The sequence below is a fragment of the Biomphalaria glabrata genome, chromosome 5 (assembly GCF_947242115.1).
Source record: "Biomphalaria glabrata chromosome 5, xgBioGlab47.1, whole genome shotgun sequence".
NCBI lineage: Eukaryota > Metazoa > Mollusca > Gastropoda > Planorbidae > Biomphalaria > Biomphalaria glabrata.
In genome coordinates this window covers 23,013,839-23,029,856 of record NC_074715.1, presented here as the reverse complement: position 1 = coordinate 23,029,856, position 16,018 = coordinate 23,013,839, and the positions used below count along the sequence as shown (strand labels likewise).

General features: G+C 33.1%; 2 protein-coding genes across 10 annotated transcripts in view; one reads left to right on the top strand and one right to left on the bottom strand.

Annotated features, from left to right (window-relative positions):
• The window catches only part of LOC106060096 (uncharacterized), a 52,820-nt gene extending 45,463 nt beyond the window's left edge, over positions 1-7,357 (bottom strand). For all 5 annotated transcript variants that reach the window (XM_056030736.1, XM_056030741.1, XM_056030740.1 and 2 more), the window contains exons 1-9: positions 7,291-7,357; positions 4,351-4,461; positions 3,946-4,081; positions 3,272-3,394; positions 2,787-2,998; positions 2,165-2,265; positions 1,642-1,911; positions 974-1,156; positions 86-818 (exon numbers count right to left, since the gene is read on the bottom strand). In XM_056030736.1, the coding sequence (XP_055886711.1) occupies positions 86-818; positions 974-1,156; positions 1,642-1,911; positions 2,165-2,265; positions 2,787-2,998; positions 3,272-3,394; positions 3,946-4,081; positions 4,351-4,431 (1,839 nt within the window). In that variant the 5' untranslated portion in view covers positions 4,432-4,461; positions 7,291-7,357. The remainder of the gene's footprint in view (positions 1-85; positions 819-973; positions 1,157-1,641; positions 1,912-2,164; positions 2,266-2,786; positions 2,999-3,271; positions 3,395-3,945; positions 4,082-4,350; positions 4,462-7,290) is intronic.
• Positions 7,358-9,648: 2,291 nt separating this feature from the next.
• LOC106060100 (uncharacterized) lies at positions 9,649-14,958 on the top strand. Of its 5 annotated transcripts, none has more exons than XM_056030748.1 (3): positions 9,649-9,722; positions 10,960-12,566; positions 13,382-14,958. In XM_056030748.1, the coding sequence occupies exons 2-3, from the start codon at positions 10,977-10,979 to the stop codon at positions 13,607-13,609; spliced, it is 1,818 nt and encodes a 605-aa protein (XP_055886723.1). In that variant the 5' UTR covers positions 9,649-9,722; positions 10,960-10,976; the 3' UTR covers positions 13,610-14,958. The 5 variants fall into 5 exon arrangements, with proteins under 5 accessions (XP_055886723.1, XP_055886721.1, XP_013073333.2 ...); XM_056030746.1 differs by having other exon boundaries at positions 9,707-9,840; XM_013217879.2 differs by lacking the exon at positions 9,649-9,722 and adding an exon at positions 9,729-10,124.
• The last annotated feature ends 1,060 nt before the right edge of the window (positions 14,959-16,018 follow it).

Genomic DNA, 16,018 nt, shown 5'->3' with positions numbered 1-16,018 from the left:
CAAGAACAAGTAAATGTTACCCTAAGGATAATTTAATTTTTAAAGATTTCAACAGACTTTGAAATAAAACAAAAACTGGCCTTACCTGAAAAAGTCTTTTTGTGTTGATCTGTAAGTCCTTGCCTGATGCTTCAAGTAATTCTTCAACTTGAGGACAATCCAGGATTAAAGAAAATAACTTGACAATATTGTGAACAGCATGATTGACAACTTTGTCCATATTGGCTGACCAAAGCTCAGTGCTTGAAGCAGCAAGCTTCCAAACATTCAACAGATTCTGTCTAGCTAAATGCAGAGCTTTTAAAGTATCTTTGGGCTCATTATGGATTGAATCCTCATTCAGTGTTATGGCTTCAGTTTCTCCAAACACAATCTTACCAGAGCTTATGTCAAAAACAGCTTGATCTTCTAAGCCAAGTGCCATGCTAACTTCACTGTCCAGTGTCTCATTTAAACTGACACTAAGGTCCTCAAAGGAATAACTCTTGCCTCTGATTTGTCTATTTTTATGAACCCTTGGCGTTTGCTTGACACTCTCCGATTCTCCAGCAGGGAGGCTGTAAGCATTCGCTAGAGTTAGATCAAGCCTGTTGGTGTCAGCCACAAGCTTCAAATAGACTGAGGACTCCAGCACCAAATCCCTCATAAATATCATCTGGCTGACCTCAGGTGGGAGACTTACAACAGTTACCACATAGCCATCAGAGAATAGCACTAAAGGTAATGAGGGGTGAGTTGAAACTGAAAATTTCTGATGTTGTACATTGTAGTCTGAGTTAAGTGACACTTGATTACTTAAGTTGTTAGATTCATTTGATCTGGAAAAGAAACACATAATTGTTACATACAGGCTTCTAGAGCTTAATCCTTTAACTAATTGACTTTAAAAGAAAAAGGCAAGAAATTCACTTAGAAGACTAGTTCAAACTATAAATGGGCTAATAGTGGAGACTGAGATTTAGAAGATACTTACTGTACAGAAATAAGAGGAGTGAAGGGTAGAAAATAGGCAGGTCCTAAATGAACAGAACAGCCCTGGGATATCAAAATTAAAAGTTCACCAAGTCGAGACAAAATTCCAGCTGATCCATTATTGAGCATCAAAACTAAAAATAAATTGTTGCTTGTCCATTTCAGTTCAGCAATCCAGTATTGTCTGAAAGCCAAAGGAATGAAGAACATAAACAAAAACACAGACAGGTAGCATTATTTAGCAAATCTATTACAAATATTCAGTTCAAAACATTTAAATAACTGAAACAATAGTAAAAAGTGGATAATAATTTGGCAGTTGTAACCTTAAGAAAATATCCATCAAGTCTACAATGTGACCCTAAGTATATCAAAATGTAGAACAACCTGCTTGGGTACTGCAAAAGTGTTAGAAATATTTCACATTTTGTTTCAGTACAACAAACTTTCTACAACTTAGAAATGATAACATATCAATTGTTTTAATTTCAAGAACGGTGGATACTATTATACAACATGACATGAAATGATAACATATCAACTGTTTTAATTTCAAGAAGGGTGGACACTAATTAACACCATGACATGCCCTTGCCACAAATCAATTATGAAGCTAAAAGATTATGTTCACATTGATCTTGTAGAGAGTTACAATGTTCAGAAACTAACCTTCCTCTCTTAGAGGCAGGATCTTTCACACCAGCTCCTTTGATATCTGAGATGAGCACAGTTTGAATAAATGGTGAAACAAAGAGAACACTTGTATGGGCTGGAGACTTTTGGTTGATACCAACAGCTAGAATCTGGCCATTATGTGTATACTGGCACACAAAAGCTCCTTGCATACTGATTGGCTCATAATTTATTGCACTGTTTTTCAGTGACAAGTCTATGTGACTCCATGTACAAGAAATGGATATATCTTCTTTGTCTTGTTTGCTGAATAAAATAAAATAATATAAATATTGAAGATGAGTTTTAGTTTTCATCCTAACTGCATTAGTTCATAACTTGTTTCGCTTAAACTAAACAACCAGAATTCTTTGATGATATGTAAAAAAAAAATGCACTCAAGGACACATGATAATTAAATTAATTTTTTCATCTAGTTCTACTGAAATTGAAATGTATACTAATGTAAATGTGATGTTAGGATTAAAATTGTTGATTTGTGTATAAATAAAATTCTTACATGGACTGTGAGAGTTTATCAAAATGAATCAAAAGAGTTGTCACATGTACATTTTTATTCTTGTTAAAAACAATACTAAGTTGGCAACACTTTCCAAAAACCTGTATGTTCAATAAAGAAAGAAACTATAAAAATCTAAAAGACCTCATATACATTTTCAACAAAATAAATATTTCTATTTTTTATTAAGAAGAATAAAGAAACAAAAAGAATACTTATGTTGTAAATAATTTTACTTGTAAATAATTTTACTAATTATTTTCATTTTTTAAAAAACAACTAAAATTTACATTGACTATTTGACAGCCTAGTGTTTTAAAACTTACTTGTACCAAAATTATCTTCTGACTATAGAATGACCTTCATCAATATTTAATTCTAAATTAAATGAAAAGCTTGGATAATAGTTTTCACTATAAATTATTCATTATTATTGAAAATTATTGCAAAAACATAAACATTTTATAAAAATTGCTCTGAATCAATTTAAAGCATAATATCAACTCAGTTTTTCTGTTCCAAATACCTTCCATATCCTATCAACAACAACAAGAACTTTGCAACACAGATACTACTCCTAGTTGTAAATAAAAATTAGTACATTTAGGACTTCATTGCTCACCTCACTATTGTAAAATGTTGCATCTGTTGAAGCTTCTTTATTATCAGGCAATGGAAGAAGGGTACCAGAATGAGTAGGTACTCTCAACCATTTTCCAGATAGTGTATGGTTCTTTAAATCAGCCTGATCTTGCTGCCACAGAAAGATGCACTTGAAATCAATCACCAGAAGCAACTCAGTACAATCAACAGAAGAGAAAAGTCTACAATTTCCTGATCAGAAATATATCATGACTAAAATTACATTTGAAAACAACAGCAAACAAAGAAGAGTTCATAAAAACTTTATTCTGGCAGAGTATTAAAAGTTTACTTTTTATCTTTCTAATCTTTCAATAAACATACTTAATGATTTTATGAAGTTATCCATGTGAATTTCATTTCATTGGAACTGTTAAGCATAATTGTAGCAGAAAAGAAAATAACAACATTTTAACATTCCAACAAAAATAACTTTTAATAATAATTAATTGCTTTATGTATTACCTTTCAGGCTAATTCCTTCACTAAGTAATAGCCCAGAAAGCCCACATATAGTTTTTAGTTCATCAGAATCTTTTTGCCAAATAAAGACTTCTCCTGAAGACTGTATGCCCAACAAATGTAGGCCTAAAAAAATGTACATTATTGAAGATTAGTCCCAAGTATTTGGCATTTCTTTTTACACACTCATGCAAAAAAAAAATAAAAAAGGTTAAGCTTTTAAGCCTAGAAAAGCTAGGTGAAGGATACTCTGACCTCAAACCCTCGCTTCTATGCAGTAATAGGACTTCAAGAAACAATATTTAGGAAAATTCAGAAGTGGAGACCCTAAAGAGTTGGGGCTTTTAACTGTGATATTCCTTCTGACAGATCCTACAACTGAGTTGGTGCCAATGTAATGCGTAGCATTCCTTTAGATCACACCAGAAAGGATGAGAGACCATGAAGCATGGGCAACCCATGATCTCTGTATCTAAAGCTCAGGAGAAGAAACTCTGATATTGAACATCTAGCATGTATATGTGTTCCTAAAAAGATTGTTTTTATATCTTAAAATTTCCTTTTAAAAAGTCAGCATTTACGCATTTTTTTCATAAGCTAATAAATAGTTGATATTTATTTCATTATTTTATTTTAACTATTAAATTAAATCTGTTTAGTTTAAAATAAATATTTACCATCTGTAGTAGATGTTAAGCAAACTGCTTCAGAGAGTAGAGCAGACAATTTTGTAATATTTCTTTTGGTTTTTCCTGAGGGTACGTATAAAACACTAACTCTGTTCCCATCCAAGAGAAATAAACTTTCACGCTCCTACAGAGGAAAAAGTTTCAATAAAACTTAGCAGCATTTGGTAGATGCAATGGAACTATGTGTTAAAAGCAGACCTTTATGTGTCTTTGTCTAGTCATCTTTTCATATTCACTGTGTAATTAAATATCCTCATCTTATTTTACTCCTTTTTGCTGACTTAACTGCCTTAGCTTTAGGGTAATACTAGAGCTAAAATAGTATTTTTACAGTGCAGCTTAAGGATAATAAATTTTTAGGATAATTTTAGATTTTTCCAATAGATACATTACCTTTCCTAGCCATATTACTTGGGACCATGGCTTTTTACGTTTGATAACTGTAGAGGTTAGTACTTCCAAATGAATTTTCATTTTTTTTTTTGGTAGGTTGTAATCGATATGCTGAAAAAAAAATATTTACGTATTTCAAAACACATTTTTATTTAGGGATACTTCAAAGGAGAAAGTAATTAAGTACACAACAAAGTGTGAAGCAGTGATTAAAGAAGTGGGTATTTTTAAATTGTAAGAACAACAAATAATTCATTAAAAAAAGTATAGTGCTGATCTGTGTTACAGACATTCTTATTGTGAAACCATTTGCCTCAAGTGTATGAAGTATGGATTTTTGTTTCTGGCTAAGTTTAAAACCCAGATAATTTACTATAATTTTAATGTCATAATAGATATTTTAATGTACCATATTTTTGTGCATATAACCAACACACATGTATAGCTCACACATGCTTATACCCTGCACAAATTACAAAATAAGTAAAAAAAATAAAAAATAGTACAACCTGCACCCTTATATACCACACATGTGCAAAGAGTGACTAGCAGTAAACTACCAGTAAACTACCGATACATAACGTTGTTGCTTAACAGACATCTGTCCCTAGAGATGCAATCATGCTCCAGTTGTTGTTCCAACAGGCGATAAATAGAATGCAACACACAAGTGAAATACAATCCTATGGTCATATCAGTACACAGCTAACTATAGGGGGTATAAAGACCCACCTCTATGTTCATAGTTTCCATTATGCTATGATTATGTGAAATAAATTTTGTATACCCCGCACCTTTGTATACCCCTGATGGCTGCCACTCATTTGTAAAAAATTGTATAACCTGTGGTTTATATGCACACAAAAAATGGCAGTACACAGTAGCATATATTCTAGATTAGAAGCATGTATATTTTTTTTAGTATGAGACTATTTCTTCATGGGGGACAGATGTTACAATCTGAACCTCATAGGCTTAAATAGTTTAGTAGAAGGACTATAATTCTTCTTCTTCTTCTAGCCAGCTTTTTGCTGTAGAGTTGTAAGCTCTTTTACTTTAAAGTACTATACTACATAAAAGCTCGGGCAGAGTTTTTGAGGAGAGATTTTTTATTGGTTTACTTATATGTTTTTAGGGCTTGCCAACTATAAACCTACTATAAACTAGAATTAAAGCTTTGATTGGTGAGTTGACACTGATTTACTACTGCAAGTTATTTTATTTCTTGTAAGATCAGAATAATATTCATTTGAATGATATTATTGGTGTACATTGAAAAAGCATTTTTGAATGGCTGCCTGGTCGTGCGGTTTGCGCGCTGGACTGTCGTTCAGATTTATCGATGGTCGAGGGTTCAAACCCTGCCCGCTACCATCCCCCGTCGTCCTGCAGAAGGTTTGGACTAGGAAGTAAACTATCTTCAACTCTGAAGGAACATCCGAAACATGTAAAACATTTTACAAACAAACATACTAGATTCTCTAGATCAATAGTAATTTGTATACAACAGTTAGTCGTTACACTACAGTGACAGTCTTAAGTAAAAAATAGATACTAGATTTATTCTCTAAGTAATTCTTTAACTTTTTAAAGTCTACCTAATGCCACATATCTAAATTAATAGTGATACTAGTGACCAACTATACATCTATATCATCTAACTCTATTTCACTTGTTGAGTAGCTCAATAACTGTATGTATATCATTAATATTAATATCACGTCTTCATCTGATCAATTATAATTTAATAATTAGATACTAGACAATCACAAGTATCATATTCATACTTAGACTCTAGATCTACATAAATACTAGAATGTAAATCATATTGATAATGAAAAATAGCCTTAAACAAATTTGTCTCATTGTAGTTCTCTTTAAAGCTACTCTATGAAGTAACTCAACAGAAGTATAATATAACTATTGTCTTCATCTTAACTCATCAAGTCTGTATGTGTAAGAGTTACTAAGATTAGTGATTAACTATGCCTCCTATGGCCTGTGGTTAACTTATTACTACTACTAGATCTAGAAATCAGTATAAATATAAAAGAACTATAATTAGTATAATTCCTCTGTTGAAAATGTTTATTTTGATGTAGATCTATACTTTAGTATTTTGTATTATATATTAATATAAAATATAGTATATGTATTTATAATATAAAATAAATATTTTCTGAAACATTCACATTTGAATTTTAAAAAAATAATGACAATTGCTTCACTTTCTTCCCTGCATTATTAGGACATAGATCTAGCCATTCTAGCCTAGAATCCAGATATTAATATATAGTATAGTATTAGGAGACAAGGAGTAAATCATAATTCAGTAATGTAGCTTTTTGGTGCAAACCATCGTCTACTATACTATTTAGATTATCATTGGAATAGAAAGTGACTAAATAGTATAAATACTATTAAATAGTCAATAGATAATCAATTCATGTCAATTCAAATGATTAAAATTTAAAAAAAAAATAAAAGTCTAAATTTTAAAATTACTCTAGACTACTCAGTAATGGCATGATTAGTAATGGGTATGATAGTAATGATTCTAGATCTAAATTCTACTAATTAAGTAATAACTAAGACTAAGTAAGGACGTAAGGTAAATACTAAAACTAAATGAGTAACATTGTTATCATAGTAGGCCTACATACAATTATAATCATTATTAGGCCAATTAGGGCCTATCATACATACTAAAATTCTAAATCTATCAAAAATCATGATCCTAAGCCGCCTAAGGCCTTACTAACCTTAGTAAGGCTAATTCCTCTAAGTCTAAGCGATTATATATATCTCTATCTTTTAAAAGTGATAATACACATAATAGTAAAACAAATTCTGCTGTTGAATAATATAAGCAAATATTAGGTTAGATAAACTTAGGCTCTAGATCTAGACTAGATCTACTCTAGATCTAACTAAATATACTTGTTATATCTTGTTGAAAAGGAGTTAAGCGACGCCATTTGTAAACCTATCCCATGATTCATATCTGTAACCCAGTTGGTTTTCACTGGCCTACATCTAAGTGATATATTATATATATAATATATAATATATCGCTCTGTTTTCGCGAACCCTAATAACAACGCAACCAGAACTGTCTATAAATCTTCTTGTCACACTCTACAGTCAAAGGTCAGAGAACTAAAAAATAATTGGTGGCTTGAGCTGTCCGTAAACATGCAGAGAAAGGCTGACACTGGTGGCACGCGCTCGATTTTCTATGAGTCGCTTCGTTGTGCCTATGGCCCAACTTGCCAGACTACAGCACCGCTAAGATCACCCGATGGTTCTACCCTATTAACCAGCAAGGCTAAATCGCTGGACAGAACACTACAGTACGCTGTTTGGTGATAAATGGCACGTATCGGAGGAATCGCTGGCAATTGTTGCTCAGAAAACTATGAGAGAGGAACTCGACGACCCATCGACATCTGAGGAAATTGAGACAGCAATATCTACACTCAAAAAAACACAAGGCACCTGGCTCTGATGTACTTCCCACTGAAATATTTAAAATGGGTGGTGTCGCCCTGACCGAGACGCTAACAGACTTGTTCGCACTATGCTGGGAGCAGTGCGTGGTCCCACCTGAACTTCGAGATTCCGTAATCATATCCCTATACAAAAAGGGTGACAATTATTATTAAGTTACACTGCTCCAACTATCGAGGCATTACACTACTGTCAGTAGAAAGAAAGATCTTTGCTCGAGTGTTGCTCGACCGACTAACTTTAGTAGACTAGGTCTTATCTGAAAGCCAATGTGGTTTCAGAGCCGGTAGAGGTACATCTGATATGATATTTGTTCTGCGACAATTACAAGAAAAATGCAAAGAGCAGAACCTAAACCTGTACGCTGCCTTTGTGGACCTCACCAAGGCTTTCGACACCACGGTCAGTCGCGATGGTTTGTGGAAGATATTGGCTGGGATGCCCACCTACGTTCCTATCCATTCTCAAGCAGTTTCACGTGGGACAAAGAGGCCAGATCAGACACAATGGTGCCTTTTCTGATCACTTCCCAATAGAAAATGGCGTAAAGCAGGGCTGTGTCCTAGCCCCTACTCTATTCGCTATCTTCTTTGGCGTAATGCTGGGTCAAATGAGGCAGCGATTGCATGAAGGCATCTACATCCCTTTTCGTTCTGACGGCAATGCCTACACAATCTCCGACGTCTACTATCCCATACAAAGACAAAGGAGATGGTCATAACGGAGCTTCTATGTGCCGATGATTGCGCCCTGCTAGCTCACAATGAACATGACCTCCAGAACGCGGTAAACGAATTTGCATACGCTGCTGCCTCTTTCGGTCTATCTATAAACCTCGGGAAAACAGAAGTCATGTTTCAGAAGTCACCCAATAAAACCTACTCAGCCCCAAGAATCACAGTAAACGGACAGCCCATTAACGTGGTAGACCATTTCACATATCTAGGTAGTATAGTGTCAAATGACGCCCAACTTTCAAGGGAAGTTGATAACTGCCTGGCCAGGGCCAGTGGCGCTTTTGGACGCATTCAGGCGAGAGTTTGGCGGAACAAATCGCTCTGCCTGCCTACAAAAAAATCAATGTCTACAAGGCGGTGGTTCTCTCAAACCTTCTATATGACCCTGAGACATAGACACTATATAGAAAACAACTAAGACTTCTTGAGCGCCTTCACCAAAGATGCATGCGCTCCATCATGGACATACGGTGGCAGTACCGCGCTACAAACAGTGATGTCCTTGCTAACGCCGGTATGGACAGTAAAGAGGGATTTCTTATGGTCCGACAGTTACGCTGGGCAGGGCACGTATCCCGTATGGGAGACGAACGTATGCCAAAGGCAGTCTTTTTTGGTGAGCTAAAAGGTGGTCGGCGTAACAGAGGCGCCCCACGGTAACGCTTCAAAGACCAGCTTAGGCGTCAACTTTCCTTGGCTGACATAGAAGAGAGCACCTGGCTGCATGCGGCGTCGGAACGAGTAAACTGGAGGTCACTCACGAAGGCCGCGGGATACACATTTGAGACAAAAGAAAATTTGCTGCCGAGGACAAACGCAGACCTCGAAAAGAAAATCTAAATCGACCACCTCCGGACAATGGTTGCCCTGGATGTGGCAAAATATGTAGGTCACAGCTGGGGCTGCGCACCCACGGGAAATACTACATTCCTCACTAATCTTCTGACTTGAAGACAAGCCTTATTATTATAATATATATCTAAAATATGTCAACTTTGACCTTCAGCTATGCCTATTGTATAAGGGAAAACGAAATTAAGTGAATACGTTTTTTGTTTTTTTCTAAATCACTGACATATCTAGAAACTATGGAAACTAGAAAGCTATTTCCGGAACCAAAATAATGTGACAACCATATTCTAGAATAGCTATCTAGATCTAGATCTATATCTATATTATAGATCTAGATCTCTGAGTAGATCAATCATCTCTATATAGATCTATCTAGATCTAGCTTTATATAGTGTGTTTTAAATTTTTTTATGGAGTGATCCTTAAAGTAAAAAGGATTACGCCTTGATTACGGGCACGAAATGGCCTAAGCTAAATTGTGCTGATATTTATGCCTAAACTCTAAACTAGGGCTAGGCTAAACTAAACTCAAACTCTGAAAATACAAAATCAAAAGATATTCACCTCTCTACTCTATGCCTTTGTAAACTTTGTTAGTTTGTAACAACTTGAAATAATAACACACGGATCACAAATAATGTGTAGTTGCCACAGTACAACGTTTTACGTGAGCTGGTAGTGGTAGAGTTCATCTAGATCTATATACTATAGCCCTAAAAGTAAAGTCAAAGTTAAAGCTATGAATATTACTCAGTCACAGTTTGTCACTATTTAATCTTAAAAATATTGTACATTTATTGAAAATTAATTAGTGTTGTTACAAAAATCCATTAAAAATGTATTTTATAGAAGATATCTTCAGAACTTAAATGATATTGAAAAAGTTTAAAAAAAAAAAAAAAGCAAACCCAGTAATGCTCAATACTAGAGTCGAGATAAAACTGCATAATGCAACACACATACATTTATTTGACAGAATTATTATGATAATAATTAAGTTTTTAGTCACAAGAGTAGATCTAGATCTACATTTTCAACTTTGAAGATTACCTAGGCTAGTCTATGACACTATTACAATCATTATAATAAATGATTTAAAAACATATTCCTTTTGTAAAAGATTATAACTTTAAGCTTTTGATTTAAGCTCAATACATTATTTTATATGTCTAAGTTGTATCATATGCAAGTATAGAGAAAAATTGATCTAGATCTGTGACAATGAAGATAAGTTCAATGCACAAATAATTTTTATCATGACAATCTTTGTAATCTATTATTTGATAAGAATCTAGAAATACTAGTCTTATCATCTGATTATTCTTATTAGAATTATATTAAATTCTACTCTACTTGCCTATTGATCTATTACCACTCTTAGCCAAGCTAGTACTAGTCTACTGTATATTTAAATTAGTATTATCAGACCTATGATAAAACTAGAAAATCAAACTTTTACATAAACAAAAAACACAATAATTTATAAAATTGTATGCTTTTTTTTTTCTAGATGGCCTGGACTTGACTATGACTTTCACATGTCATTTGAGAGTAAGATGTTTAGTATTCATCATGATAAGCTGTATTGTATTGTTCAAGCGTAAATTAAGCAGATTGTGTAGATGGATTATTCTCTATCGATATAGACTGAGCATTAGTCTATCAGCTCTACTATTAATTTCAAACATCATAATATTTGACATGAGCTGTGAAGGTTTGAAGAATCAACTTAACCCAGTACATTTAGCCCATGGCTATGCTCCTATTTATCCATATCATTATTATCATCAACCAGATATTTTGAATGCAACTAAAAGCATATTATCCAAAAACTGGTTGAAAACTCCAAAGAAACTCAATACTTATTTACAACAAAATGTTTTTCCAAATGTTCTGCAATCTGCTTACTCACCCATTGTTCATGTAATCTGGTGTGATGGCGGCTCTTTTACATTTGTTAATTTTCTTTCTGTGCTCTCAGTTTATAAAGTGTTTACTCCAACTATTGTGTACCTTTATTTGACTAAAGAGCCAGAATTAGATCCAGATGGTTATTATCAGTTTTTGCCTGACTTGGAAAGAGATCTTCTCCCTTTAGTCAAAGTGACTTTAACTGGAAAAGACATTTGTGGTGGAGATAAAGAGGACAAAATTTTAGCTTATTTAAACTTGTTGAACTCCCATGGTGGCATAGCAATTAATGGTAGAACATTGCTTCCTCCCTCTAAGAATCTAAAACATTTTTTGGAAAATAAAATCAGTATAGCCACTAATGAAATGGATACTGAACCTTTGATCATTTCAGCTGAAAGAAATGTGATATTGGATACTCTCAGCAAGCAATCTTTGTCCACATTCCTTCAGTCTTCTTTAACCAAATATTTGAAATGTGGAACTATTTTATCAATGTCACCTAATCATATCTGTGCTTTTATGCAGGAAGAATTATTTCCTGTTAATATTTTTAACAAAACATCTTATTTTGATCATCTGGCAAGATGGGTTGCTTATGGAACATCAGAAAGTCGTGTCTCAAAGTCAGCAACCCAAGAGATCGTTCCTAATATAGTCCACTATGTCTGGCTTGGAAAACGTAAACTTGACTTTTTTTCTTTTTTAAGCTTGCAAAGTAGTCTTCATGTACTCAAAGCTGATGCTGTGTACATCCATGGAGATGTACAACCATTTGGTGAACATTGGGATCAGGTCAAATTAAATACTCGTGTGAAATTTATTCATCGTGACTTTCCAAATGCTGTCTATGGAGAACCTATTAAATTATATGCCTCTCACGCCAGTGATTATCTTCGTGCTGACATCCTACTTCGATATGGAGGCATCTATGTGGATTGGGATGTTATATTCTTGCAAGAAATGCCTCTTGATATAAGGCTTCATAACACAACAGCCAATGTGGATTGGCCAGAAACAGGTGCATTTCCAGATGTATTTAACTTGGGAGTACTGGTTTCTGCTCCAGGAGCACCTTATCTCCAATACTTCTTGGAATCTTACAGGTGGTACTTGGACAGACACTGGTCATATAATGCTATTCACATGCCATATAAAGTTTATGAAAAACAGCCACAGACTCTGAATGTCAATAGACATTTACAGGTAATATTGAACATAAAGTTTGTTTATATAGTTTGCAAAGACATTTAAAAAATCAGATTTTTTTTTGGTAAAAGAAATTGAATTTTGAAACACATCATGTAATATAAATTAAATGATTATTATTATTATTATCCCAATCCTCAGAGATTTGTTATAGCTTTGCTGTTAAATTATCAGTGTTCTTTTTTATCTATCTTCTCTTTTTTTTTATTCCTCTTTCTTTGTAAGGTACCAGGGTTTGTAAAATTTCCAGAACTTAGGGAACATTGATTCTTTAGTCAGCCAAGAAACCTTCATAATAAAAATAACAGGCAGTTTTAGACTTTAATTCTAATTAAATCTACATTTCTACATTAAAAAATAAAAAAAATAGGTCTAAATGGAGTTATCTGGTTACTAAAATGTATAATTTCAGCTCACTAACTAAAGTTAATGACACTTACCTTGCTTTTAATCTATTATTCATTAGTTATTTAGAAAAAAATGCTCTAACAAAATGTCATCAGCTTCATAAATGAGGAATTGTCTTTTTTTTTTTTTTTTTAATTTTTTTTAAAAGTTACTTGTTTTCTATTAAAGACTGTTAGATTTTCTTTTCAATTACAGCACACCTGATCTGGGTTATATTAATAGCATTTGTGAAAGTGAATTAAGCATGATAAAATGTCTCAATACTTGTCCCTGACTTTACAAGTTTTTTTTTGTTTTGTTTTAGGTCATGAAGATAAATCAAAGCCTGAATTTAAATATATTTATATATATTCTCACAATTGTATAACTATTTAGTATAAAGTAGATTTCATTTTTTCCTTTAGATTTTGTGCGCCCTTAATAAATGCCATGCTCCTTGGATGGATGGATACAAGCAAGAAACAATAGATCATCTCAAGTCACCAGATCTCCATTGGCAAACTGATGCTTTAGCTATACACTGGACTCATCCAGACCCCGAAGAGTTTAGTAGTAAAGAAATGTTGCTCAAGTCAGAAACAATTACTGGTGAAATAGGGAAAAATGTGCTGAAGAAATCTGGGTTAATTTAGACATTGTCTTTTGTTAAATTGTACCAATAAATCTTTAATTAAAGATATTAGTTTTATGCTTATAACTTATACATGTATAGATTTTACATGAATTTTAAGTGTCACAATTGAAAAAAAAATCAACGCTAGATGAAATTAACTTGTGTGGATTTATATTTCTAGTAATTGTTCAAATGTTGGATGCTGATGACACTGTAAAGCTTGATTGTTTTTTTTACAATGTTTATATTAATTCACTCTTGTTATGGTTATTTTGATTTTTAAAAGCTTTGTGAAACTTTTTGTCCTTTTTTATTTATCTTCTAAATTACTTTTAAAATCACAGTAATATTGTTTAAATATTGTTGTAATTTCTCGCAGTCTCAAGGCATTACTTTAAATGTAATTTTTTTAAAAACATTCCCAAAACTACAGTACCCAGTTAAGTTTACCACACTATACATTTGTACTTTATGCATAATTAATTTTATACAAGCTTTTAATCTTAAATACTTGGCATACTTTACAATGGTTACTTGATTAGCACATAGTAAAAGGGAACACTGTGATATTTAAGGGAGGTTTATTAGAATTATATACAAATCATTATCAAACTGTGTGAAAACTTGAGAGGTAATTTCTCCTTCACTTGCACTAAAGTGAAGAGGATTAGCTCAACATGTCAACATCACTCTCTTTTCCCTAAGCCTATCCTCTTCTGGTAGAAAGATTTAAATCTGCTGTGGTAAACAACCCTAACCCTAAATACAATGATAATTAGAAAAGTGCTATTTTAAAAATATAGTTATGAAACCAACCTTTCAATAACATGAGACACCCCCACCACTTCATTTTTATATTTTATGTCACTGACCCTTAACACTCATATTAGTCCTGCCTCCTCTTTTCTGTGATTTTTTTGTTTGTTTCTTCTTTGATGCAGTTGAAGATTTTTTTTTTAGCTGGTGATGTGGTCTAAATGTTCTTTATTCTAATTTTGGTTTTGTAGGCAGGGACTAGTAATGTAATATTTATATTTCACAGAAGCCAAGCCTTGTGCTATTGTTATATTTTTCATCACAGTAATTCTGATTCTTAGTCAACCTACCATATCCACATTTCTTTGTTGCTTACTAAATTTACAGACTAAACCTTGACAATTTTGGGAGATTTTCTTTGTTTGCAGTGTTTGTTTTATTTTGTATTTATTGGATATTCTTCCAAGGTTTAAAAATGAAATTATATGTTGCAGCATTCTTCAATTTTATAAACTGAGTTCTATGATTCTTTTCTGGTCGTGTATTTAACTGCTAAGTTAGACTTTCATTTTGTACATATGTTTCTATTAAATCTTGAGTTCAGAAAAGTGATCTTTGTTTATTTATATATGATGTTATAATGATTTTAATTGTTGGCATCCTTTTCCATCTGTCATGACTACTTGGTGAGCTCAACAGGTGCAGTTATTCAGGTTGTAATAAACTTCAATATTTCAATTCAATTAGGCAATCAAAAGCTATTGAGAAACAAGATTTACATACTAATGTACATTAATATAATGTAGCTAGCATTAGCCAGAGTTTACCACCTGAGCGACCACCATTTAACTCTTTATCTCCGTAACTATTTTTCCATGTTCTGACAGAATTGTTAATTTCCCACTTTCTACCTCTACCCTGTTATGATTAAATTTCAATAACATTTTTGTTCGTAATCAGAAAACATTATTTTTGGTATAGAATTATAGGAGAATGTATGCTCTTTTAATATAACACAAATTGAATTTTATAAAAACATATTTATTTAATGAGGTCAAATCAACAATGGTATCGTTAATCAGGAGAGAAAGAGTTAATATAATGTAACTAATATTAGCCAGTTTGTTTACCACCTGAGCAACCAACATTAAAATATAATGTAACTAGCATTAGCCAGTTTGTTAACCCACACGCAATTTTTTTTCTTTTAATGTTAAATGAACTCATTGATATTGCTGTGAACTCAGATTCCTTTTTAAAACTAATTTGAATTAAAGACTGAGTTTGTATGAAAATGTCTGGTTATAAGCAATGGAATCTAAAAAGAAAAATACACAAAATACATTACTGTACTTGTTTGCATGAGAGTAATTTGCCTAAAAGTATGCATATTATGAAGCAATAGAGCCCTTACTAAAAGAATACAAGTAAAGTACGGAGTCAGTGTATGGTACAGTAATCTACCAAAGAACAGACAGCAAAAGAAGGCATAAAGCTGTCTATAATGGAAATTAACAGCAAAACCTGGCAACATTTTTCATAAAGAAATGAGTGATGTCCTGTTATCTTCTGCACTGCACTCAATGTTTCTTCTGCCTGATCATCAAGACTATCATCACACATTGTTCCAAGTAATGAATACAGGGGAGGGGGGATTGCCCTGCCAAGGTGT

What these genes read in the sequence shown, in the direction of transcription:
- LOC106060100 (XM_056030748.1), top strand. Translation starts at nt 10,977, where the DNA reads ATGACTTTCACATGTCATTTGAGAGTAAGATGTTTAGTATTCATCATG. An exon ending in ATGTCAATAGACATTTACAG is followed by an intron (nt 12,567 to 13,381) that starts GTAATATTGAAC and finishes TTTTTCCTTTAG; the next exon opens with ATTTTGTGCGCCCTTAATAA.